The sequence below is a fragment of the Dendrobates tinctorius genome, unplaced genomic scaffold (genome assembly GCF_039654945.1).
Source record: "Dendrobates tinctorius isolate UK_male_01 unplaced genomic scaffold, ASM3965494v1 ptg000069l, whole genome shotgun sequence".
Taxonomy (NCBI): Eukaryota; Metazoa; Chordata; class Amphibia; order Anura; family Dendrobatidae; genus Dendrobates; species Dendrobates tinctorius.
In genome coordinates this window covers 19716284-19740806 of record NW_027361737.1, presented here as the reverse complement: position 1 = coordinate 19740806, position 24523 = coordinate 19716284, and the positions used below count along the sequence as shown (strand labels likewise).

General features: G+C 44.8%; 1 protein-coding gene across 3 annotated transcripts in view; it reads right to left on the bottom strand.

Annotated features, from left to right (window-relative positions):
• Positions 1 to 276: 276 nt before the first annotated feature.
• Positions 277 to 24523, bottom strand: part of ACSL3 (acyl-CoA synthetase long chain family member 3) — a 140851-nt gene continuing 116604 nt past the window's right edge. For all 3 annotated transcript variants that reach the window (XM_073581136.1, XM_073581138.1, XM_073581137.1), the window contains exons 13-15: positions 11080 to 11194; positions 7927 to 8084; positions 277 to 7059 (exon numbers count right to left, since the gene is read on the bottom strand). In XM_073581136.1, the coding sequence (XP_073437237.1) occupies positions 6902 to 7059; positions 7927 to 8084; positions 11080 to 11194 (431 nt within the window). In that variant the 3' untranslated portion in view covers positions 277 to 6901. The remainder of the gene's footprint in view (positions 7060 to 7926; positions 8085 to 11079; positions 11195 to 24523) is intronic.

The window sequence follows — 24523 nt, the reverse complement described above, 5'->3', positions numbered from 1 at the left end:
GGTAGCAAAAAAATGGTGAGAGATTCCCTTTAAGAAACCCTTTTAACATTTGTAATAATTTGACTATAAATGTCCAGAGATGAAAATGACAAAAAAAAAAAAACCAAAAAAAAAAAAAACAACAAGTACAAGACATGACAGCTCTACCCCCAGGGCTGTAACAAAGCCAAGAAGTAACAATAGAGTTGGAAACATTAATGTTCTGTAGGATACAAAGTGTTCCATATGGCTATAAAAAAAGTCCACGTTGAAACAAATAAGACGACCACGAGACAATTAACATTAATTCACATCATTTATTTGAAAACCGCAAACCATTTAGATTAACCAATAAATAAACAACTTTATCCAAAAGGGACATTTGCCTCGGTGTCTCGCAAGAGCCAGCGCCTCCCTGTCCTTCCATTGTAACAAAAGCTATGAAATCAGGCAGCAGGCGGGCTCTGCTAAAAACAAGAGGCTAGAGCAAAGGGTTGGAACGGATTACATACAAGTAGTTAGGAAGAAGGTGTTTGATATAAAAAGATTTATTGGTTTCATAGAAAGACATCACTCCATGACCCCTGTCTTATAAAAACGCCACCCTGAATGTCATTTGTCAGCCAGGATAATGGATCGGCTTCATAGAAGCATAAGATATTCATAATAGAATAGAATATACAGAACCAAGAATATATATATATATATATATATATATATATACGGGTGCACTGGCAAAATAATTTGCTCTATTGGAGAGGCACTGAACAAGGAGAGCTGTGATCCAAGGAGAGGTGGGATACCTATTAATGTGGAGATCAGGGGAGCAATATTTGGGCTTGTGCCAATCACATTAGAAAATGTAAACTTTCCTGGGATTTCACTGGAGTTTGATTACATACACAGGTCCAAAGTTTCATAACATTTACATTGATTAAATGAGCTAAATACTATAAAGGGATGCCGAGGATTAAACAAAAAAAAAAAAAAAAAAAAGTTTGTTTTTTTTAAAAGACGTGGCACCATGATAAGTCTATAGGTTGTGTCTAGTATTGCATCTTATACTGGAAAAATGAGAGGGTTAAGCTGCAATACCAGATAAAGACCATGCACAAGAGTGGCACCATTTCTTCTAAAAAAAAATAAATAAATAAATGATAATGTCCTTTTTTCCTATTCCTGGATAACCCCTTTCAATTGCATCTGCCCACATACTACAAATCCTTGTATACATCCTCTCAGTTTATAATGTAAAGTGATAGGAGTGATGAAGGCCATGCTTTTTACATATTATAAGAGGATGGTAATAAGCTAGCCATAACGTCGTCATATACCTGGTCTGCAGTGGCTGAACATTCATTCACACTTGGCATTAAAGGTTTCTTTAAACTACTCTATTTTCATCGTGGATGTCCTTTGGATTGCTTTTAAGACACAAAATACAACAGCAAAATACATTATGAACACACAAAAAGCACTCCTAGCATTCACAGCAGAGGACTAGACCCCACAACCTAGGAGAGATGGAAGAACACATATAGGATTCTCTACAGGGACGAGAAGAATGTTTAAGAAGAACACAAAAGCCAACATTGGGGAAACTATCACCTACCACAGGACACTTGCTGCATTAAGGACAACGGGTATATTGGGGGTTTCCTCATTAGTCGTGGTCCTTAGTGGTTCCTTTTGGCATCACGTGGCAATAATCAGGTAAGAACATGGAAAATGGGCACGTTCCCATGATACATTTTAACTATTTATGCTCCATTACTGGATTAGGGTTGCAAATACCAATGCTATGTGAAAGTGGTCCAAGACAACATGCACTCAGTGGCACTAAGTCCACGGTTTGAAAGGAAAAAATCCTTTAAAAGGCAAGCTGTAAATGGGAGGATCAGCTGCATGCCCTCAAATCTGTGTGGATTTTTCATGCTGGGAAATGTACTGTAATTTTAATGAAGAGTTTTGGTGGAAATCCATATGTGAATAAGACCTTAAGGGGGTAACCCATGTGGGGATATGCACTAAATATTCAGTAGATGGAACCTACCATCAAGAACGGGCCTTGATGTTTGCCACTGGGAATGAAGAGTTGGCCGGACGTGTACAGCTCTTTCCATTCACTTCCATGAATCGTTGAGTTTTTTTTTTTATGAAACAAACTTACAAATATGTAGGGAGAGCAATGCGTGCTCGGCCATCTCAGCATTCCTGGCAGGGCCTTGTTCACAAATGGGAGAACTCCTCTAAAAGAAAATATGCAATCAGATTTTCAGCCCATAAATATCTACCACACAATGGAAACAGGTTTACAAAAATCCCATTTTCTGAAATGTAGAGTAAAGGAAACAAGTAATGGTGTAAAAAAGCAGCATGTGCCACCAAGTAAAGAGTCGAGTTGGCGGTACAAGGTTTCCTCAGAAGTCATGCTGTCCTGGCTGGACTCACTTCTCCACAGGGTGGGATACAGAATTACCAACCCGCTTCAAAATCATCCAGTATACGTGCAGTGATGTATACCTGTACGTTAAGGGACGTCAATAAACCAGAACTGAATGATCCTCAGGTCCAGGACCCTCCACGTGAGTCTTCATGGGTAGCTGCTCTACTTTATGGATTTGTTTCTTTATGCTGTTGGGGACATTTCAAGTGTTGCAGCTTTAGAAAGCCACTCTTTTATGGATTTGTACATGAAAAATCCACAACAGATCACAGTAACAGTCTTGTGGATATTAACAAGTGCTGCACAATTCTCCTGTACAGTAACAGATCTCCGATGCGGATATTTGAATCGTCAGCATGTCAGTTTCTGATGCAGAATTTTTACTGCAAGTGAAATCTGCCACAAAATCTGCACATCTAGACTTGTGGATGTGTGGCGCCCTGTGTATTTGCCGCCACAAAAGGGTTAAATATGTACTGTTTTGTATGTGTTTTGTGAGCAATGGGAGTTATGCTTTCTCTGCTAGAGACCACAACACACACACACAATTTACCTCACTCCCTTACTTGTCTGAAGCTTAGAGCTTTGCAAACATACCCTAACTGGGAGGGTGAGGAGTCAAGTTGCTGTTTTCAGTGAAGAAGAAGATGGAAGATGATGGAGAACGCTCTTGGAGGCCATGACATGTGCTCCCTCCAGGAGTAAAGCTTAGAAGAATCATGGAGTCAGCCCCTAGGCCATCCAGGCTTTCAGAGCAGGGTGGTAAGCTGAGAGACTGTGTGGGTTTATACAACCAACAGCAGAGTGTTTTCCCCGGGAAAACTGCAGCAAACTAGAATCAGTGAAGGATTGTGCAAGAAGGAACTAGGGCTTCACACAGGATCCAAGCTGCAAGTTGCCAGATGAGGAATACACTGTGAGTAGTGGCTATACTGAAAGTTCTAGACTCCGGGAAGCCTTGATCCCAGATGGGATTAGAATAGCAGGAAGCTTACACCGAGTCACAGCAGAGTGAAGGATAACTCCCATTCTGCAGAGCAGACTGTAACCTGGTGAGAGTTGTAATATCTCATCTGAACTGCACCTGAACTACAGTAAATGATAAAGTGACTTTCCTTGTCTGCTGCCTCATTACTCCGTGCCTTCTACTTCCATCACAATCTCTGGGGGTCAGCCCTGGTTGGAGAGGGTTAAACAACTGCACTGCCATCACCATCTACTCCCCCAGGGATTATCTGCAGTGCTGGCTATTCTACAGTCGAACACTTCAACTGGCATCACAAATCACTACATAAACTTTATCCCTAATCAATACTCCCCTTTTACATGACCGCATGGGGCCATGGACCGGGTCACTGCCACTGTGACACATCCCTTTAAGACGACCGGCCCGGTACCGAGTATCCCACGGCCTATGGGGCGCGTCAGATGTGCAACAGAGCTTTCTGCCACGGGAACATCTAACCTTATGACGTCCAGTCATGGAGAACATTAAAAAAGAAAAATGGATAAAAAGATATACAAACGGGGGTATTGTATATAGTGGCATTAGCTCATAAAAACCTTTGTTCTGGTCACTATTCTCATATCGTCATTCAATTAATTTCTACATGTAATGTAACAGTTTTTTGGCTTGATACAATAAAGATTGAATAAATGGATGTACAAGCGGTGCGTAATCTTGGAAAACATGGATCTTTCCAGCATGGGAAGGATACAGCCAAAAGTCTAACTGTGAGAAAGGAAGAAAACACAAGTTGACTCAATGGGAAAGTGATTGTTCTCATCTCTGGACTACATATATTAGACCCGTCATGAACACATATTGGATGCAACGTGCACCCTATAACTAAACAGGAACTAGTGACATCAGGAGAGCAAAGAGTTACTAGTGAACTGATGTGATATCACTGATTGTGCCGGAAAACAGCTGCATTTCACCCATATGTAAGTAAACGTTGTTTTACTATGATAGCAATCAATGACAAAGACAGATAAAGTAACAGATCTATAGAAATAACGCCTCGTGCATACAGCCGAGGAAAATCCCGCAGCACTGAAAATATGGGGAACATGTAGAAGGCCGTACGGGTTTGGTGAAGGAGTATTGGACTTGGACGGGTTTTATCTTAGTCCATCTGATGGAAAAGACTATTTTGCAGACACAATCATATCACATTAAGCACTCGATCCTTGTTCACACAGGGCTGGAGGAGAACGCCCTAGAACACGGTAATAAATTAAAAAGCTTTAGGATCCTTTTTCTAAGATTCTGGTACAAAGATTCTGTGACGCATTTTACAAGTTCTGTACAAAGCAGGACTGGACTAGAACATTAAACTGAATTATTTGAAGCGGAAGCCCATGCGGCTGAGGCCTGACATCCACTATATGTAGTGTAACAGAAAGAGGAAAATGGAAAAGCAAAAATACTGGGCCACGAGGTAAGGCTCGTTCAGACAAGTGTATTTATCGGTCAGTGTGCGCTACAGACAGCACACTAACCAATAATATCCAATGTGTAAGTACACACATGCGAGTGCGTGAAATAGTAGGCAGTGCCTGCACCAGTCTGCGATGCAGACGAGCTGTGAACGTCACTGGCCGATCTAACAGCGGCCATTTGAACCCAGCCTAAGTACAACCTCTAGAACAACACCTTTACTAACAGCAGGTTGGAAGGTCATTACATCAGCACTAAAAGGATGGCGTATCTGAACTATGTTAGCACTACTATTTGTAGCAATCATAATGGACATTAGAAACGTACCCCCAGTGAAAAATGCAAATTTGCAGTGCTCCCAGAGCATCAGGACTAGTACCTTGTGTAAGGTAATTCCTTTCTAAGCACAGTCACTAATACTTAAACCCTCTTCATTCACTAATAAGAAGAGATCAATATCTACATTGTCACAGTGAGTGAAGTCCGGTCACTGGTCACCACTTCTACAAAGCTGCTAACTCTCATTCTACATGCCACCAATCCCTTGTTCGTTACCTCCTATCGTCACACCCCTCTAACACTACAGACTGTTCAAGTGAATCAGTGCCTATGCTGCTGTGATCACAGGACTTTACTAGACACTACAGATACACAGAAAACTTCTCAGTATAGCCAAGATATTCAACTCATTTTATGTAGATCTCACTCCTTCTCTCAGCACAAAAGAGCTGCATTCAATCATGTAATTCCTACTCTACCCCATATTGACATGAATGCAGTATCCAACAGCATAGATCAGTATTTTTATATTTTTCCTTTAGATTGGAAATTTACACAATGAAGTGCATATTCTTATGATAACCATACACAAAAGAGCAAAGTCACCTGAACCTGATGATTTCCGCAATCTAATGTATGCGCATGGAGGAATCATTCAAGGAGAGGAGCAGCAACCAAAGATGTGTGCCCATGACTCCCCTCATCGCTGAGACCCCATGCTAGTGCCCATGACTCCCCTCATCACTGAGACCCCAAGCTAGTGCCCATGACTCCCCTCATCACTGAGACCCCATGCTAGCCCATCTCAATGGGAGAAGTAGCTATTGAAGGAATATGAGGTTTATAAGTAGATCACTGGATGGAAACTTTAAAGATAAGTAATGGACGAACAGTTTTTTGCTGGTTGAGAATGGTCACCAGAAGAAAATGTACTAATGCACCAACACATCAATTCAGACTAATATTTAGGAAGATCGCCTACAGAGCAGTTTCGTTAGCTATCTATGAATAAGATATTGCACTAAACAATTATTCGGCAAGTTTGGGTTTAAAATTAATAACTTATCAATATTCTAAAAAAAATTGGTCTTCTACACAAAGGTCCGGCTCAGTGACGCAGCCACCCTAGAAGCTCCTTGTCCGCCAGCTTCAGGTACCCTGTGCAAACAAATAAGCACATCTGCTGACCGGAGAACACATGGGAAATACTTTACAGGGAGAAATTTAATAGGAAAATATGAATGTATTGAACTGCCGCTTTAAATAATCCACCTTAAAAAAACTATAACAATAACATATCTATATATATATAAAATATATACACACCCATGTATACCTACACCATATTACATAAATATGTTCTTATCATACAAAGGTTCAACACTAGAGACTTATGATCTTGTAGAGATCCACGGCGTCGCGGGCAGAGACCATGTAAGCTCATGTAGTCACCAAAAAAATAAAAACATTCATCCAACTACATGGCCCATCTTCTGGGTGGAGAATCAGATCTGTTATGTACTTGGTCTAGTGACCACAAAAAAAAAGAACAATCCCTATTTGTTTGGTGTTTTTCCTGTGTTTTGTATGTACATTTTGATTTACGGTAGGTGACATTCAAGCTTTTCCATTGATCCCAGGTCTTGTTGCAGCTGGCTCTAAGTTCACTCTATTGCAGCAAGGTCTAGAAGTAACTGTTTGTTCCAAGAACATAGGTTGTCAAGAGAGCGGTATTACACAAAGGTTCCCCGGTTTTATTTCCCGCCATACATCCTCTCAATATCTTCCTGGTAATGACTTTTAAGCTCCTTGCGTTTCAGCTTGAAGGCATCTGTCACCAATCCTGTCTCGGGAGTCCAAGGCTCAGAAACCAGGCGGATCTTAGCAGGGACCTCAAACTTTTCAAGGGTGCCTGAAAATAAAAGCCTTAGTTAGCATTGGTTAACCGTAAACTTCTCAATGGTCAAAGAGCTGAAAACTTCAGTTTATTTAATGGGAAAGTAACAGAGGAATATTGTGGAGAAATACTGAGTTACACGTACCTCCAACATTTTACAAGATTGTCATGCAATATTTGTATCATTACATCAAGGCATTAAATGGAACGGAAAAAAACCCATTAAAAACACTGTAGAGGCCTGTTTCTCACCACATTTTTAGAATCTTTTAATAGCCACATTTGTTTTATATTGTATATTGATTTGTTGGAAAACTGATGCCTTTTAAAGCAAGTAAATCCACTTTTTTATCATATACGTTGCATCTGGTCATAGACTGCAATGTTTAAAAGCAAAATTGGATGCGTTTTTTTATACGGATAAAAAAGGGCAGTAGACTGTTCTTTTGCATCCTATAAAACACATATGTGCACAAACATGTCAACTAAATATCCATTCCACACATTTCCCCATTATTTCCTATTTAAACACAAACCTATCCATTGAAATATTTTTTTCACAGTGCAAATAAATATGTTACATACACCACAAAAACGAGGTGTGACACAGGCCTCAGTGGTATTCATAGAACAGTGGCTGTGTGCCTCCCCCATAGTACTCTCCTAGAGATGTGGCATCTATGTGTCGCGTGTACGTGGCCCTTCTTCAGTGGGATGATGTCAAGTGGTCGTACGGAGATGCAGAAAATGCTATGGAGCTAGAAGTCAGACCCTAGATACAAAGCATGGAGATCTAATATTGTAGTAATTCCACCAGTGCCCCACAAATATCCTTCTACGTTACCAGGAGGTTAATTCTTCTCCCATCCATCAGTCACATACCTGCAGCAGGAGATTCAGCCAAGACTCTCAGCACTTCCCTCTCCATTACTGGATTATTGCACAGAGACTCGAAGCTTCCCGGCACTCCTTTCTTCTCTGCTAGCTTTATTAGCTCCTTTTGGTTTGGCACCACAAAGCCAATCACATATGACTGATCGCTGGAACAGAAAGCAAGCAACAAATGTTGGGAAACTGGTACCATAGGATCGCCAAGCTTAATTTCTCATTTACCAAAACTTCACCGTGATGGGTAAACCATAAATGCTGCACGTGGTGATGAACACCCCCTAAAGTTTCATATACTGGATACCAAACCAGAAACAAGATCATTTTTGTGTATGGTCAGTCTCCATGACGCACACATCAGTAGATATAATTCAGCCAAATCATTAGTCAAGGCCAGCCAACCCTCTGATGTGTATGGGCACCTCCTGTCTGTCACCTGTCAGGGAAAAGGTGTCTGACAGATTAAATGGAAAATCCCGATCCTTTCGTTCGCACAAGAAAAAAAGTCACTGGCAGAGGTGACTGGCATCAGCTTTCTTCCAAATGAAAACACATGAATGCTGACTGAGCACTCCTGTCTGGGGTTTCGAGTGTGGGGAGATAGATGTTGGCGCTACAAGCACTGTAGCAAGATGGAGTATATGGCTCAGTGTCTGTAGGCTCTACATTAACAAAACATCACAGTAAAGATGGCAGCAGTCAGCCGAAAGTTCGTTTAATTGACCATTCTCCTCACTACATCATAAACGAGCGCCCCAATCCCATGTGTTTTCAATGGACAGAAGGGAGATGGACGCTGCTTAGCAGCTCCTGTGTCTCCTAAAACACACAAAAAAGGGCAAAAAAAATTCCAATATGCCGATCATCATCTCCCCTGACATCATACATTGGGGAAAAGTCATGATGCCCCAAACACTTCGGGTGGTCAGGAAGTTTGGCCTTCTTTCATCTAATGTGTATGTGGCCCTTTAGCCACGAGTACCAGAAGGAATAACCTTTTATGAGGAACGATCCCACTATCATAGAAGTTTTTAAGGATCCGTGTTCCTTTAGAATACATTTTATTGTTTTCCAATAAACATATAACAAATATTATAAGAAACTTGACCAAACCCACAGATTTCGGACTGACCATCTTTGGTATTGGGGCCTCCCGACTCCCCCACAGATGATGCGGAGGTAGATGATGATCGGCAGCTGGAAATTCAAGGTCTGTACAGAAAACACTGCAGTCTAACAAAGAAAGAGGCACCTACATTTCTTGATTTCTTAATTTTAGCTTAGTTTTTCTTTAAGATGTTGATTAGAGGAGTAATATGCTTGCGTACTAACACTCCTGCTCCAATCAGAGGTCATCGGACCTACAGACATATAGGATCAAGGGCCAAAAACCTATTTATTAGCAGAAATGGCCAGCGGAGAAGAATACATTTTATTGTCATTCCTCACACGATGCCATTTACCAGCATAGATTTCTGCAGAAGTAAACACCATGGAAGACGTCTATTCTATTGAAAGGAAATTACTCATCTGTATGCAGGAGAAGAAAAGGATGACGCAATACCAGGAGAACATTCGCAACACCATCCTAGAGCATTACCACTTGGAAACATTTCAGATGTTATTAAATTAATGGAAAAGATGACTCTTCCACCAGGATGGGAGGCGAGGAGAAAACAATGACTCAAAGAACTATGCCGTGTGAGACCCACAGTTCTATATGGGAAATCCATGGACTTCACACATGTACGGTTCTGCTCCCAAATGAAAGCTCTATCCATAGGACAGTACAGCACTGCGCTTTCCTATAGAAGCCAAAAATACATCTGGAAGACAAAACATCAGATTTATACAGAATCTGGAAGGGGAGAAAAACTTCCATGTTCCTCTGTATAATACTGAAGACGCACAGCCGTACGATAGGGGCCTATAACCAGGGCTATGGAGTCAGCAAGCCAAGCCTCCGACTCCACAACTCCAACTCCACAGCCCTACCTATAACACGACATGGGGAGCACTGTATTACGGATCAGACACACAGATCTATTACACAGCTGTGCCCAATCATACATACCATGGTTGTCCCTGTTACTATGTAACTATGAGGCCTTGACTTCTCCAGTATTTTATTTCCAATCTCATCTATACATTTTTGCTATTTACAAAAATTTAAATATTTAAATAACATGATGGCAGAAACAGTGAAGTTCTATGAAAGTGAACGCAGCATCCTATGGACGCACAAAGGCTTGGTGAGTGTACCTGTGGGGGGCGCCCCATCTTATGGCCTTACTATGAATGCTATAATGAGGACATGTTATGACAGCAGTTATCTGTAGATGTCAGGTCACCAGGTTTGTGCTCCACTCAATGCTAAACTGAGTGGCACCAGAATAACCCTTTTAGAGCCATAAGTCAACTAACCCGAATAAAGTCACATATTTCGCCCTTCAAGAAATGCTTTTGGGATAAGAAGCAGGGCCAATAAAGTAAGGCCCAAATTCATAAAGCCATTATGCCTATATTCTGGAGTAAAACACTATGTCACAAAAAAAGGCAAAGCTGCGAAAAAATGTTGCAACGTTTGGCATTTTCACAGCAGTTTCATTCAGTTCCGCCAAAACGAGTGTCGTTGGGGCAGGATCAGTGGCGGAACGGAGCGTGACGCTACAGCTCATCTGACTCATGACCTTAGGCCGGTCCCGAGTACTGCCAGGAATTGAGATGTGAGACTCGTGCGAGTTTCTCGCATTGCAGTGGCAAGTGTGACACCGGCCTTATGCCACAAATCTTACTGCAGTCCCTGACTGGAGTAAGATTTGTGTTGGACCATGGATGCACACACCACTTTTTAAACGCACCGGATTCATTAAGTAGTGTTTGCCTGTTAGTGAATCTTGAGCTTCTCACTACAACACATCTCCTCATCACTGATGAATCGGGGCCATAGCATTTACTACCCATTATGAAAATATATTGTCCTCTATCGACTTCTACAGATCAGTTTGCAGTCAGCATCTAACATGAGTATGAGTAATTTCCTACTATAATTTCGGTCTCTACCTTGACAAGTAATCCCAGAAAGCGGGCCTCAGTCCAGTCTCCGTAAAAAACCATGAGTCATTTTTGATAAAGAGATGATCTCACCTGTTCGCATATGCACAAATGTTGTCCACGATGGGGAGATTCTTTAAAGCCGCCTCCACTTTACCCAAGGAAACATATTCTCCTGCTTGAAGCTTTACCAGATCTTTTTTCCTGTCTGGAGAACATATTTGATAACATTAAGGCCCCGTCACACTAAGCGACGCACCAGCGATTACGACAACGACACGACCTGGCAAAGATCGTTTGTGCGTCGTTACATGGTCGCTAGTTAGCTGCCAAACAGGCAGATCTCCTAAACGACGCAGCAGAGATCAGCGATCTGTATAACGACCTTGTCACACAGCATGTAGTGTTTTAACGATTCAACCTAGTCTCGCCTGCGCCGCAGAGATTTGAGTTGCCAACGAAGTCGCTCATCATTTAAAGGGTGTCAAACTCAGCGATTCAGGAGCACCAGCGGGACGCCAACGATCAAAAAACGGCCCAGGACGTTCGAGCGCGATCAGCGACATCGCAGCGGGGGCCACATCGCCGCTGCATGTCACACACAGCGACATCGCTGATGATGTCGCTGTTGCGTCAGCAAATCGGTGTCGCTTAAGAGATATCGCGAAGTGTGATGGGGCCATTAGACCTTCATCTACAAGCCTCGCTCATGAAGGCATCATATTGAAGCTCTGTTCACACTTATGTCATGGCTTCTCAACTTATTATCTCAGTCGTTATTGGATGGACACTACTGGCTCTAGATGGCGGTATTTTACAGTCCGTAAACTGACCTCAATGCCTGGGGCTGACCAGAACTTGCAGCCTAATAGGAATATAAGAGGTTGTAAGTTCAGGTCCAGGAGGCCCCCACATGCAGTCCGGGCAAAGATGTCCGTATGCAGACATTGAAACACTGCCGTCTGGACCCCATCTTAGACATTGCCAAGGTGTCCATATTTTTGTAGCGTAAAATGGAAGCATGTGAGATGCTATGTTCTCCGTGCAACTATGATTAAATCTGTGAAAAAGGTGCCAAACATTGCTTCCAATGCAGATGTGAACAGAGCCCAAGTAATGATAACAAGAGGACAAGAGATGAGTGCCTGAAACACAGACCCCAGCATTCTCTCTAAAAGTACAAAACAACAGAACATTTAGCACAGAAATTGGAATAAGAGAAATAAGCCCAGGGCTTTATCAAGAAGCAGCGTCTCCAGGAAATCCCAGCTCCCATAGAGATGCCCACAGCCTCTACTGCATTCTGCAGGTCACTACACTGTGTACGGCCACGGCACCATCACCAACCGGAGTGGATACCCACGTGTTCACAAATGGGTCAGTGTGTTAAATGGACCATTCTGTTAGTTGCATCCGGTCTAATTAGTGATTACAGAGCAGCTACAAATAAGTGCTAAGAGGAGATTACAGGAAATCTACAATTGGCTTCTTTAGTACACGGACTACTGGAAAACTTACAGGAGTTAGAGAGAGTACTGGATAGAAACTGTGGAATCTGGTACCTTAATAGTTTCACCGTATATTCACATATATTTATGTGGGTTTACCATCTCATGCTAAAAACAAGAGAGAATCACCTCATTGAGAAAAAGGGAGTCGTAAAGTAGGAGATTTCATATAATTCGCAACACAGAACCTCTACTTAGCATTTAGAGAGGTCTTCAATAGAAAATAGAGAGAAGCGGAATAGAATCTAGTCTCCACTCGGGTTGAAAATACAAGGGAATCGTCACATTGACAATTTACAGTCAGAGTGACAGCAGGGATTTGTCTAGAGCTCGGAAAATCCCTTTATATCCATTTCCACAAGTGTGCTACATTCTAAAAAGACTATAAAAGGGCTTGTCAAACCCTCATGTCTACTTGAAATGAAGTTGGGGAGGTTCTCAAATTATCCCATGGTGTCTGGCTGAGGAATCTCGCTGATCAGCTGGTCAGACATTTGCCCTAATAGGAGTATACATAAATGGCACAATCACATTGTCGCATCTATCATATTTCAGAAATATTCAAGGGAATCTATCAGCAGGTTTATGTAATCTGAATCAGCATGATGTAGGGACAGGGACCCCAATTGCAGTGATGTATCACTTAGTTTACTGGGTTCTCTGCAGCAGATCTAGCAGAGCTCAGAATGCAGAGCCCTGTATAACCCCATCCATTCCACTGATTAGCAGCTTTCTGTGGACACTGTATATTTACAGAAAGTTCCCAATCAGTGGTGAGGGTGTGGATGGACCAGGAGGCACGAGACACCTAGTCTTGCAGTGATATCTCCTGCTGATAAATTACGGATATTATTGAAACTACAACTCACAGCCTAGTAAGTCAAGAATCTCTAAAATCATGGTCTCTGCCGCTACATCATGCTGCAATCAGATTACAAAAGCAAAAAACAGCAAAACCTGTTGACAAATTCCATTTAATAGTACTTTCTTAGATTTAATCTTGAAAAAAAACAAGTCCTTTGAGATCAACCTATAATCTAAGGTGTTGTATCTGAGTATACAATGGTAGTATAAGGGTACGTGCACACGCTGCGGAATCCGCTGCGGATTAATCCGCACGGATTTTGCAAAAACCGCAGATAATCCGCAGGTCCAAAGACCTGCGGATTATCTGCGGTTTTGCCTGCGGTTTGGTCATGCGGATTCACTATCTGCACAATGGTGGAGATAGGAACCCGCAGCAGTTTCCGCAGAAAGAATTGACATGCAATTCTTTCTGCGGATTCAAAACCGCAGCAAATCCGAGCAGATTTTTCCGCAGCGTCGGCACAGCGTTTTTTTTTTCCCATTCATTTGAATGGTACTGTACACCGCAGCTAAAACTGCTGCGGGTCCGCAGCGGCCAAAACCGCTGCGGAAACCGCAGCGTGTGCACGCAGCCTAAGAGTAACAGGCAGACTTCATATAAACCGGCCAAGTGTCCGTCACCTGTCCAGTCTAAGGATGCAGGCAGAATGTCATATTTAGGACAGATTGCTTATGTGCGATTTCAGCTGCATGAGGTGTCTGTCAAAGGCACATGTTAAGTAAATGAACCATGGGCTCCTGTGTTAATATCTCCAAATAAGATATGGTGATTATTGAGTTGTATACTTATTTGCAAGGGCTTTCGCTGCAAAATGCACCACTGCATACTGGCCCGACAGTATGGATTAGACAGACCTATACACCAGGAAATTTCCCCGCTCATAAGAAAAGAGGACACTGCAAAATGCAGTTTGAAAGGCTGGGAGCACAGGGCTATTTTTGGTCATTCAGACGGATGGATCAGACTGACCCATCACTATGACCTGTCTTTTATAGGCAATCGGAAAAGATGGACTTGTAGCAAAGCGCGGGAATAATATTGGCCAATCGTAAGAAATCATTCAATATATGCCTAATTTACCAACTAGTACCCCAACAGAAAAAAAAGATATTGTATTGCTAGTAACGATAAATGGCAAATTACCCATCTTTGCATCTACAGTAGTGTTCAAAATAATAGCGGTGTGTTCAAGGACATGAGTTAATCACACAATCTTTATACCAGTTTTTATTTCCAGCATTGGGAACATTGCACACTGTCCTAATTCAAAACATGAAGAGAAATGGATATAATTTTTAACTACTTTATAGAAAATAACAAAAAATGAACATTGGACTGTTCTAAAAAAAAACAGTGTCGTCTGCATTTGTCTTTACAAACTCACAATTTGTACCATTTTTTGTGGATTTATCATTCCCGTGAATCACTAACCTAATAATTAGTTGTATGCCCACAGTTTTTTAGAACTTCTTCACATATCTGCTGCATAGAATCAACCAACTTCTGGCCCCTGTCAGCTGTTATTCCAGCCAAAGATGCTTGGATCACATCCCACAATTTTTTGGCAATTGTTAGCTTTGCCTCAGAAACGGCATTTCTTATGTCACCCCACAAGTGTTCGATCGGATTAAGCTCCGGGGATTGGGCTGGACACTCTGTAACCACAATTTTGTCGGACTTGAACCAAGATTTTGCTTGTTTACTGGTGTGTTTTAGGGTCATTGTCTTGTTGACACACCCATTTCAAGGGCATAACCACTTCATTGTAAGGCAACATGACCTCTTCAAGTATGATAATATATGTAAACTGGTCCATGATCCCTGGTATACAGTAAATAGGTCCAGCTCCATAGTAAGAGATACATGCCCATATCATGATGCTTGCACCACCATGCCTCACTGTCTTCAGAGTGTACTGCGGCTTGAATGCAGAGTTTGGGGGTCGTCTGACGAACTGTCTGCGGACCTCGGACCCAAAAAGAACAATTTTACTTTCATCAGTCCACAAAATGATTCTCCATTTCTCTTCAGGCTAATTAATGTGTTCTTTGCCAAATTGTATCCTCTTCAGTACATGTCTTTTTTTTTTTAATAAACAGTGGGACTATGCAGGGACTTCTTGCTAAGAGATTAGCGTCACACAGGCGTCTTCTAAGGCTGTGTGCACACGGTGCGGATTCTGCTGCGTTTCCGCAGCGGTTTTGCCCCTGCGGAAACACAGCAGTTCCGCTGACCATGTACAGTACAATGAAACCCTATGGGGTTTCAAAAACGCTGTGCTGACGGTGCGGTTTTTTCCGCGCGGTTTTGCTGCGGTTTACAAACCGCAGCATGTCAATTGTTTGTGCGGTTTCCGCAGTGGTTTCATACCTCTACCATAGTAGAGGTGTGAAACCGCAGGGCAAAACCGCAGGTCACTATACTTGCGGTTTTACCTGCGTTTCCGCGCGGAAAAAACCGCAGCGGAATCCGCAACGTGTGCACATAGCCTAACTATCGCACTACTTGCTGGTACCTAGAGACGGTCTTTGATCATCCTGGAGCTGATCATTGGCTGAGCCTTTGCCATGCTGGCTATTATTCCTTCCATTCCAATGATAGTCTTCAGTTTTCTTCCACGCCTCTCTGGTTTGGCTTTCCATTTTGAAGCAATGGAGATCATTTTAGCTGAACAGTTGATCATTATCTGCACTTCTTTATAAGTTTTACCCTCTCCAGTCAACTTTTTAATCAAAGTATGCTGCTCTTCTGAACAATGTCTCGAACGACCCACATTTCTCAGGCTTTCAAAGAGAAATGCAAGTACAGCATGTCCTGGCTTCACCCTTAACCCCTTTATGACATCCGACGTACTATCTCGTCCATGTGACCCGGCACAATTTGTCCATGGAAGGGATAGTACATCATCGCGATCGGCCACGCTCACGGGGGGATCGTGGCCGGGTGTCAGCCGATTTTCACAGCTGACACCCGGCACTTTAATCCCCAAAATGCTGCGATCAAACAAGTTTGCAGCGTCTCTGGAGGCGGCGGAGGGCTGACAGCCCCTCTGGCTTTAGATCGGAGACCCCGCGGCGTCCCAATCATTGCCATGGTGAGCGGATGTCGTCTTGACGGCATCCGGCTCACCAGAGCTTGGGAACTTGTTGATCATGCGCAGTGCATGAATAGCAAGTCTCCATGTGTCAGTGCAGCACTGACAGCTTCTATGGCATTAAGATGCTGCTTCATCTGCATACTATAGAAGCGATCAGCATACAAAAAAATGATTGTCCCATAGTGGGACAAAGTGTAAAAATTGGGAAAAGTAAAATAAAAATAACTAAAAATATAAAAAATAATAATAATAATAAAAATCAATATATTTTCTAATCACTAAATAAATACTTCAATTAAAAAGAAAATCTAAACAATAAAAGTACACGTATTTGGCATCGCCACATCTGCAACGACCTGAACTATAAAACTGCCCCACTAGTTAACCCTGTTGGTGAACTCCATTAAAAAAAAACAAGGCAAAAAACAATGCTTTATCATCATACTGCCGAACAAAAAGTGGAATAACACGCGATCAAAAAGACAGATATAAATAAACATGGTACCGCTGAAAACAACATCTTGTCCCGCAAAGAAGGAACCGCAATACAGCTCCAAGAGTGAAAAAAATAAAAAGTTATAGCTGTCAGAATAAAGCGATGCAAAAAATAATTATTTTTTCTATAAAATTGTTTTTATTATATAAAAGCGTCAAAATAAAAAAAATATATAAATGAGGTATCGCTGTAATCGTACTGACTCAAAGAGTAAATCTGCCTTATCAAGTTTACCACACACTGAACAGCATTCTCATTCGCATGCTCATTTTGTCTCCCAAAAATCAGAATAGAAAGCGAACAAAAAATGTCATGTGCCCGAAAATGGTACCAATAAAAACGTCACCTCACATGACTCTGTGGGCCAAAATATATCAAAATTATAGCTCTCAAAATGTGGTGATGCAAAAACTATTTTTTGCAATAAAAAGCTTCCTTTAGCGTGTGACAGCAGCCAAACATAAAAACCCGCTATAAGGCCTCTTTCACATGTCCTGACATTTCTGGTACCGGAGATGTCAGTGTCCGTGTGTGCAATACTTGTGGCACACGTGTGGCATGCGTGTGCCGCATCAGTACCACAAGGTCGGGGGCCAGGGAAGAAGCGTTACAGTAAGGCTGTTCCCCGATGCCGGGTGCTGAACACGGCTCTCATTCTCCCCTGCTCTGCCGGCAATCGGCACAAGCATTTAAGTAATAAGAGACAGTAGGCGGCAGCTGATGGGAGTAATAGTCCCATCAGCCACCGCCTGATGTCTCTTTTATTACGTAAATGTAACTCTCATCATTCTCTCCTGCTTGCGTCAATCGCAGACAGAGCAGGGGAGAATGATAAGAGCAGTGTAACGGACATGTCGGCGTGTTTCACCCACAGACACACGGTCCGTGGAAACACACTGACATGTGCACAAACCCATTCACTTGAATAGGCAAATAGTGCTCCGTTCCTCCCGAGTCTCTCCACATGGCCAAGTAGCACTGTACAGCCACACTTGGGGTATTGCAACGTTCAGTAGAAATTGTGGGACAAATTTTGTTGCCATTTTTACCCACTTTTGTGAAAATGTAAAATTTTTGGCTAAAACAAAATTTTGGTGGTAAAAATGTAGTTATTTTGTCCTCACTGCCCAATGGTATAAAATTCTGTGACACACCCATGGTGTCAATATATTCACTGCACCCCTAGATGAATTCATTGAGAGGTGTAGTTTGTAAAATGGGGTCACTTATGGGGGGGGGGGTTCTGCTGTTTTGGCACCTCATGGGCTCTCCCAGTGGGTCATGGCAACTGCAAACCATAACAGTAAAATCTGGTGCTCCTTCCCTTCTGAGCTCTGCCATGTGCCCAAACAGTGGTTTACCCCCCACATATGGTTTATCAGCATACTCAGGACATATTGCACAACAACATTTGGGGTCCAATTTCTCCTGAAAATAAACTGGGGGCAAAAAGATCATTTTTATGGAAAAAATATGATTTTTTATTTTTACGGTTCTACATTATAAACTTCTGTGAAGCACTTGAGGTTTCAAAGTGCTCACCACACATCTAGATAAGTTCCTTAGGGGGTCTAGTTTCCAAAATGGTGTCACGTGTGGGGGGGTTTTCCACTGTTTAGGCACATTAGAGGCTCTCCAAATGCGACATGGTGTTCAATCTTAATTCCAGCCAATTTTGCGTTGAAAAACTAAACCGGCGCTCTTTCCCTTCCAAGCTCTGCCATGCGCCCAAACAGTGGTTTTCCCCCACATATGGGGTATCGGCGCATTCAGGAGAAATTGCACAACAACTTTTGGCGTCCAATTTCTCCTGATACTCTTGGTAAAATAAAAAAATTGGATCTGAAATAAATTTTTAGTGAAAAAAAGCTAAAATGTTCGTTTTTTTAACCCCTTAATGACCGCCAATACATCTTTTAACTGACGTGAGATATAAGAGAATAGCATCCCCATACAGGTGACCATCCAGCAGCTGTCGGCTGTACACTATAGCTGACAAATTGCTGCATCAGCCACGATCAGTGTTTGCACTGTCCAAATCATTTTAACCCCTTAGATGCTGCTGTTAATAGTGACATCATCATATAAATTGTTAACAGAGTGTTGGGGCTTCCTCTTTATCCCCACTGGCACCCTGAGATCATGATTGTGTGGTCCTGATGTTTGCTATGGCAATTTATAACCAAATAGCGGCCTTAGAGTCTGACGGCTGTTGTAACCTGTTCAGAAGTTAGCGGCATTTAGGTGGTAAAAAACAGGATTTTGGTTGCTTACCATAAAATCTGTTTCTCAGAGCCCTCATTGGGGGACACAGGAACCATGGGGTGTATGCTGCTGCCACTAGGAGGCTGACACTATGCACATAAAAAAGTTAGCTCCTCCTCCGCAGTATACACCCCACCGACAGGCGCTTGATTAATCAGCTAGTGAGAAAGCAGTAGGAGAAGCAAATGAATAGAGAACAGACAGAAAACTCACTGTAACTATAATGCACAGAACAAAAACCGAAGTTGTGAACATGGGAGGGTGCTGTGTCCCGCAATGAAGGCTCCAAGAAACAGATTTTACGGTAAGCAACCAAAATCCTGTTTTCTCCATTGCTTCATTGGGGGACACAGTAACCATGGGACGTCCCAAAGCAGTCCCTGGGAGGGAAAAGCAAACTTCCATCAGGTCAGCGGACTCACCACCGCTGCCTGCAAGATCCTTCTTCCTAGGCTGGCATCCGCTGAAGCGTAGGTCTGGACCCTGTAAAACTTTGCAAACGTGTGAACAGAAGACCAGGTTGCAGCCTTACAAAGCTGCAGCGTGGAAGCCCTGTGGTGCACCGCCCACTGCCCGGGTGGAGTGAGCCTTAACCCCAGGAGGTGGCACTCTGTTCTTGACCCCGGTAAGCCTCCAAGATTACCGATTTAATCCAGCGAGCAGTAGTCGCCTTGGAGGCCGGTAGGCCATTTCGTGCACCCTCTGGAATGACGAAAAGGGAGTCCGTCTTCCGGAACACATCCATTCTAGCCAAATAGACCCTCGTTGCCCTGACCAGGTCTAACTTGTTCAAAGAGCGTTCCCGGGGATGAATTGGAGCCGGGCAAAATGAAGGTAGAACGATGTCTTCATTCAGGTGGAAAGTAGACATCACCTTGGGGAGGAAGGAAGGCGGAGGCCGCAGTACCACCTTATCCTGGTGAATCACCAAGAAAGGGGGTCGACAAGAAAGGGCCGCCAATTCCGAGACGCGCCGGATGGAAGTAATGGCCACAAGAAAGGCCACGTTCCAGGAAAGAAAAGATAGAGAGACTTCCCTGAGGGGCTCAAAGGGTGGACCTTGTAGGGCTTCTAGGACTAGATTGAGATCCCAGGGATCCATGGGAGCTCAATACGGCGGTGTTGCATGCGCTGCCCCCTGCAGAGAAGTTCTGACCTGCGGTCGAGAGAATAACCTTTTTTGGAAAAGAATGGAAAGTGCCGAAACTTGACCCTTTAGAGAACTAAGGGCAAGACCAGCGTCCAGATCCGCCTGGAGGAATGCCAGAACCGAAGGAAGTGAAAATGACATAGGCGGAATGTCACTGGACTCGCACCAACCAAAATAGGCCTTCCATGTTCGATAGTATATTCTAGAAGACGATGGCTTCCTAGCACGGATCATGGTGTGAATAACGTGATCTGAAAAGCCTGACCCCTTCAGAACTGAGGTCTCAATGGCCACGCTATCAAATTGAGCGACTGAGAATTGGGGTGGCAAATCGGACCCTGGGACAGCAGATCTGGTCTGTCTGGAAGCCTACAGGGACCGTCCGCGAGAAGGTTGACGATGATGCTGTGGCATTGTCCGTCTGAATCCAAACTGGCAGACCCGTGAGCAGTTTGTCTCAATGAAGTAGGGACAGAAAAATTGCCCGTATCTCTGGGACGTTGATCGGGAGAGTAACCTCCTGCGTCGACCAACGACCCTGGACGGTCAGATGTCGAAACACCGTGCCCCAGCCGAGGAGGCTGGCGTCCGTCGTCACCACTTGCCAATGTACCGGAAGGAAGGACCGGCCTTGGGAGATGAGAGGTGATGTTAGCCACCAATTGAGGGACAGCTTGACCCGAAAGGGGAGTCGAATTGGGCGATCCAGGGAGGAGACAGATCTGTCCCACTGCGACAGAATGGCCTGCTGAAGTGGTCTTGAATGAAATTGGGAGAAGGGAATCGCTTCCGACGTAGCCACAATCCTCCCTAGGACCGTCATGGCTGATCGAAGAGAAGTGAGCCGGGGGGCCTGAAGCAAGCGAATCTCCCACCGAAGAGTTACTCTCTTCTCCTTGGGAAGGAAAACTCTTGCTTGATGGGTGTCGAAAAGTATGCCTAGGAACACAAGACGTTGTGTTGGGACCAGGCAGAACTTCTTTCTGTTGAAGATCCACCCAAAACAGGAAAGGGGTGTCGCAAACGATGTTCAGACTTTTGTGAGCCTGGGGCAAGGACGGAGCTTTCATGAGGATGTCGTCGAGGTACGGAAAGAGCACGAGACCTCTGATCCTCAAGATGGCCATCAACGCTGCCATGATTTTTGTAAAAACCCTGGGAGCGGTAGCGAGACCGAAAGGCAGGGCGACAAACTGATGTATCGCGAAGCGCAGGAATCTCTGATGTCCCGGGAAGATGGGGACATGTAGATAGGCGTCCTGAATGTCTATGGAGCACAGAAATTCCTGTGCCTCCATGGAAGCGATTACTGAACGAAGGGACTCCATCCTGAAATGTCGCAGATGGACCCTTTTGTTCAGTAATTTTAGATCCAGAATGGGCCGAACCGTACCGCCTTTTTTCGGCACTGCAAACAGGTTGGAGTAGAAATCTGTAAAGCGCTCCTCTTCTGGTACGAGAACAATCACCCCCGAACTGAGGAGAGAGGAGATGGCTGCGAAGAAACCTGGAACCAAGGCAGGGTATTTCGGAGGTCGAGATTCGAAGAAATGATCCCGAGGGCGCGAAACAAATTCTATCTTGTATCCTGAGGATACAACTTCTCTGACCCAGGCGTCTTCCAGCGAGGCGAGCCAGACATCCCTGAAGGCAAGAAGGCGGCCCCCTAGCCGGAGGGATGCGCCGGGATTCTGATAATAGTCATGCAGAGGAAGATCTTCCAGGTGTGGACCTGGTGGATCTAATTTGGGAGGAATGGGAGCGCCAGGAAGGAGTGGGCCTAAAGGAAACTCTTTTCCTCTCTTGGCGCGCTTGTGGTCTCTGCTGTTGGGAAGGCGCCTCCGTTGTTGTGAAACGACGAGCCCGAAACTGATGTTTCGGAGGAGGCCGACGAGGTTTGGACTGGGGAAGAAGGGAGCTTGTGCCCCCAGTGGCGTCCTTAATAATCTGGTCCAGTCTGTCGCCGAAGAGACGCGATCCCTGAAAAGGTAGGCTGGTGAGGGACTTCTTTGATGACAAGTCCGCCTACTAGGCCTTGAGCCAAACTGTGTGCCGAATTGCCACTACGTTGTTAGATGCCTGGGCTTCGCAAGACGTGGCATCTAGGGAGGCAGAGACCAAATATTCGCCTGCGTGAGAAATCTGGTCGGCGAGATCCTGCCAGCTGCTCTGGCTGGGCTCCGGCCAGAATGCCCTGACGGAGATCCTTAGCCCATTTGGCTATGTCCTTTGAAACCCAAGTAGAAGCAAAAGTCCGGCTTAGAGCAGATGCTGCGGCTTCGAAAGCCGACTTCGCAAAGGATTCTATGATTCTGTCATTAGGATCTCCCAAGGATGCTCCACCAGAAATCGGAAGGACCGTGTTGTGAGATAGTCTGGAAAACGGCGGATCCACGGAAGGAGAAGTTGACCAGTCTTCGGTGAGCTCCGGCGAGAAAGGATATAATACGCCAAGGCGTTTTCCTCTTTGAAAGCGCCTGGTTGGATTTTCTCTTTCCCTGGTCAGAAGTTTCTGGAATTCCGAATGAGGAGCGAAGACCTTGGAAGGAGGTTTAGACCGTCTGAACGAAACCCCCTGATCTGCGGGTTCCGCGGATGAATCTTTGATATTGAAGGTTTGGCTGATCGCTCCAATGAGGCTCTGGACCATATCCTTCATGTCAGCGATTTGGTCCGAGTCCAGTTCCAAAGCATCCTCAGGGGCGCATCTGAAAAAGTTTCGCCTGGCTCAGGAGAGGAAGATCGGGAAGAGGGCCGCTGGAGCGGGCTATGGGTCGAGACGGAACGGGAATGTTACACCGCTCCGTCATACTCACCCGGCCTCCGCTCCCACGCCGCAGCCTCTCTCCACCCGACGGCCACGGCGGTCACCTCTGAAGGGCTCGCGGCCGACACCATCCCTGCATGCAATGCGCATGCGCCATAGGCCGCGCCTCCCTGCTGCTTCTTGTGCTCCGGCTGTGCCCTGACCCGGAAGCACCTTCGGACCAATGGCAGACCAGACGGGGTTATATCAGGCCGCTTCCCCCTGAGGGAGGCGCCTGATCGTTGTGTTACCTTGCACGCTGGGCCCTGCTTCCTCCTGTGCTCTCTACAGTCTCTCGGTGCCGTCCTCAGTGTTTCCTGCAGCAGCCTCGCAGCCTGTCTTCCGTGTTCGCTAACAGTTATTCTCAGTCCTGCTCCAGTGTTCCTGTTTCCTCCGTCTCCTGCCTCTGGTGTTCCTGATCCATCCTGCTCCAGTCCTGCCTCCGGTGTTCCTGTTCCATCCTGTTCCAGTCCTGCCTCCGGTGTTCCTGTTCAATCCTGTTCCAGTCCTGCCGTCCTACTCCAGTCCTGCCTCCGGTGTTCCTGTTCAATCCTGTTCCAGTCCTGCCGTCCTACTCCAGTCCTGCCTCCGGTGTTCCTGTTCCATCCTGTTCCAGTCCTGCCGTCCTACTCCAGTCCTGCCTCCGGTATTCCAGTTCCATCCTGCTCCAGTCCTTCCGTCTTCCTTTATTCCTGCCTCCTGTGTTCCAACTCTGTCCTGTTATCTACACTTCAGTTCCTCCATGTTCCAGTCTATAGTCTTACTCCATTCCTGTCTCCTGTGTGCCAGCCCTGTTTTGTCATCTACACTTCAGTCTTACTGTCCTACTCGTCCATCCTGAGCCGCCCCTCTCGGTACCGGCTACCTTGGTACTCGAACCCCTGGGCCTCCTCCTAACGGTCCCTGTATAGGGGTCGGTTCCACCTGGCAGCTCGCCCGGGGCCCCTCGGTGCCACAGTCCAGAGGGTCCACTCCTGGAGATTCCGGCTCCTGACCACCCACGCTAACAGGGAAGAGGAACCGGACTGGTGCTCCTGTCTGGATCTTTTGCGGCTAATATTGGCAGGCTCAGACGGAGCTTCCTGTGACCTGCTGGGTCCTGCAGGAGCCACTTATCGAGTATGGACACCAGGGTCTGAGACACCCTGGTGAGATCTGCCACAGATTGTGACAGAGAGGAAGCCCACCCAGGGATAGGGGCCTCACTCTCGCTTGGGACAACAGGGGGCTCCTGCAGTCCTGACAGAGGGGAGAGAACTGACCTGATGGATATTTGCAGTTACAAGAAGAACATGCACAGTGACTAACTACCGTAGAGGAAGAGGAGGTGGTAGGAGAGCGAGAATG